Consider the following 3,063-nt stretch of genomic DNA (forward strand, 5'->3'; position numbering starts at 1 on the left):
AATAGTATTCAATGCGACCTTTACTTCTCTATATTATTGATGTTTGGTAAGGTGGGACCTTACAGTGTCCCTTTTAAGTAAAATCAAATATTCTCTAATAAAAATATAATGTGGATGGTAATAAAAAAACAAAAATGAATATACATATTTGATATGGAGTAGAGGTGGTAAAAATATTTCACTCTCACTCTTATCCATAAAAAATATTTTTGTATCCATGTGAGGTAACATAATTTTATATTAACTTTAAAGAGAGGTAAAATAACTAAAAGTGAAAAAAACCTTATATTTTCACTTTTGATAGTGAGCAAGATGTAAAATTCTTATACTTTAAAAAAAAAATTCAATACAATACTTTAATAAAGTATTTGAATATCTGTACTAACAAAATTTATTTCAACATCAATTTCATATATATATATGGAGGTAAACCACAATCAACCACAATCCATCCTCTTCATCTTTGGTCAACCATGGTAGTCATTTTCAATCATGGTCTACCTAGTTTTTCTTTATCCAACAATGGTCAACCTTCTTTATCCATCCTAGTCAACCCTCTTCGACCATAATGTAACCATTTTTGTAACATTAATGTAACAACAATCATGGTCAACCATGACCAACATTAATATAATAATGGTCAATATTAATTCAACATTGTTAGATTATTGTAACATAAATACTTTGTTACATTAATATTTGACAATGGTCAATCTCATCAATCCTCTTCAACCATGGTCAATCATCAACAACCCTCATCAACAAATTTTAACCATAGTTAGTCAACCTGAACAGTGAACCATGATCAATGAATCCACGTACACAAATTGACTATCAACTAGCACAACCACATTAATAATGACGAATAATATACACAAATTAGTAATATTTTACATCTTTATGAAAATAACATTAATCAACATTTGTTAACCACATTTTCTAATATAATCGTGGTAATTTATTTAACAATTTATTATATATATAATGAGATATCAGCGCATCGAACACATTTTCTAATATAATTGTGATAATTTATTTAACCATTTATTATATGTATATGATTAGATATCAACGCATCAGCTCAATTATAATTGAACGAGGAAAATATGGAGGACGTAATCATCATTTTTTAAAATTATATAATATAAAGTGGTCTGCATAATTTCATTGGTACAGTTTGAGGGTCCCTTACGAAGATAATGGAAATAACTCTACAAATCATAGGATACAAAATTGAAATGTTTGGAAATATATACTCTGAAAATGCATATAAATAGTTCGATTTCTAAAGATTTTATATCAATAATTGGACGAATCAATATACCGTTGAGTGGCTTGAGTCATAGAGAACGGGAAAAGTAACATTGGCTTTACGGGTCCATTGATGGATATGTTGGAAGTTTGAAGTCATCTTCCTACTTGAGGTTGGTTGGAGCTGTTGTCAGCCCACTCCATCTCTCTTGCTCTCGATTTCGCCCGTCCATGGACATTGCTGGCTGCCAAATCTCTATGTTCAATACTGATGGCATCTGAAATGAGAGGAGAAGGACCATTATTCTCATTTTCACATGCGCTGGCCTCTTCTATCTCCGTCACTACTTCAGACACGCTTGGCCTACAAGATGGTGCACCCTCCACACATCTAAGCGCTACTCTTGCAACCTTAACTACTGATAAGATGTCGTAATTTCCGTGCAATCTCTTGTCTATAATTGCCTCTATCTCGCCAGCGTTTCCATCCATCTTCACATACGGTGTCACCTATACATGACGTCAACATAATGTCTAATTTTGGTGAGTGACACTTCAAAATCTAATATCTAAATTATGTTCATCATTTCAATGATTAATGATAATCATACTCCTTACCCATTGAATGAGGTTAAGCTCCTCTTCACCCAGATTTGCATTTATGAGTGGTTTGCCGCATGTAATTTCGAGCTAACACCACTCCAAAACTATATACATCACTCTTCGCAGTCAACATTTCAGTGCGGAAATACCTGCACAACATCCCGAACAGAAAATAAAATTTCTCCTACTTTCAATAACTAATTGGACTCCTACAGTATTGCAGAGAGAGTGCAGGGCATATGAATATATACTCTGGATCGAGGTATCCGATTGTTCCCTTTACGGCAGTGTTAGCATAAGAAGGCTCTCCATCCACTGAGATCCTTGAGAGACCAAAATCGGCGAGCTTTCCATTCATATTGCCATCTAAAAGGATATTGGCAATCTTAACATCCCTGTGAATTATTTTTGGAGTGCAACCCAGATGTAGGTATTCCAGTCCTTTACACACAAAACGCAGGTGAATCACATGAAAGTTATAGTTAAAGCATTATTTGTTGAAAGGTAATATCGAAATTAGATATATCAAACGAGTCAACCTTTCTATCACATAGATCTACTGTGAACTAATTTATTTAAAGACTTACCTTGAGCTGCATCTAAAGCTATTTTGAGCCTTGTTTTCCAATTTAGAGGGGAAATCTCTACGCGATGACCTAGAAAACAATTTAGGATGAAACATACATTTTCTTTTATTTATTTATTCTCAATCAACAACATATTTACCGTAAAGGTGGTCCCTTAAGGACCCTTCTGACATATACTCGTATATAATCATAACCTCTTTCGATGCATTACAGAGTCCGAGTAGAGAAACCTTCGGCCACTTTTGTAACACATCGTCGATCAGGTATTGAATCCCGCTAAGAACAATAACCATGAAAGGCTCTTTCAATGTAATAATGTTCTCCATGGGACCCGAATAAGGTGAAGTATAACAAGGAATTTGATCTCATAAAATCATCCTCCATTTAATATGAATACATTCTTCTTGTTTTGCAACCACCGCCTTTTAATCATAATACCACGCTCATATTTGTTGTATAGTTGCGAAACCAAAAGAAAACAATATATAAAAATTGATGTATTGTTATATGTTGTTATAAAATGGAGAGCGTTATGATTTTTTTTTTCATATAATATATATTTCACGAATATTTTGATTAAGTATTATACGCAATTTTTTTCATAATAATATATAGGTTTTAT

General features: G+C 32.9%; 1 protein-coding gene across 1 annotated transcript; it reads right to left on the reverse strand.

Annotated features, from left to right (window-relative positions):
* Positions 1–1,407: 1,407 nt before the first annotated feature.
* LOC149187897 (putative LRR receptor-like serine/threonine-protein kinase At4g20450) lies at positions 1,408–2,767 on the reverse strand. The gene is made up of 5 exons (XM_089409818.1): positions 2,581–2,767; positions 2,442–2,498; positions 2,106–2,295; positions 1,967–2,003; positions 1,408–1,761 (listed from the first exon to the last, which is right to left on the reverse strand). The coding sequence occupies exons 1-5, from the start codon at positions 2,765–2,767 to the stop codon at positions 1,408–1,410; spliced, it is 825 nt and encodes a 274-aa protein (XP_089265944.1).
* Between the last annotated feature and the right edge of the window lie 296 nt (positions 2,768–3,063).

Source organism: Pinus tabuliformis, chromosome 3_1 (genome assembly GCF_031772625.1).
Source record: "Pinus tabuliformis cultivar Carrire ecotype Pingquan chromosome 3_1, CPIR1, whole genome shotgun sequence".
Classification (NCBI taxonomy): domain Eukaryota; kingdom Viridiplantae; phylum Streptophyta; class Pinopsida; order Pinales; family Pinaceae; genus Pinus; species Pinus tabuliformis.

What these genes read in the sequence shown, in the direction of transcription:
- LOC149187897 (XM_089409818.1), bottom strand. Translation starts at nt 2,767, where the DNA reads ATGGAGAACATTATTACATTGAAAGAGCCTTTCATGGTTATTGTTCTT. An exon ending in CTTAAGGGACCACCTTTACG is followed by an intron (nt 2,499 to 2,580) that starts GTAAATATGTTG and finishes GTCATCGCGTAG; the next exon opens with AGATTTCCCCTCTAAATTGG. An exon ending in TGTTGACTGCGAAGAGTGAT is followed by an intron (nt 1,762 to 1,966) that starts GTATATAGTTTT and finishes CGTCATGTATAG; the next exon opens with GTGACACCGTATGTGAAGAT.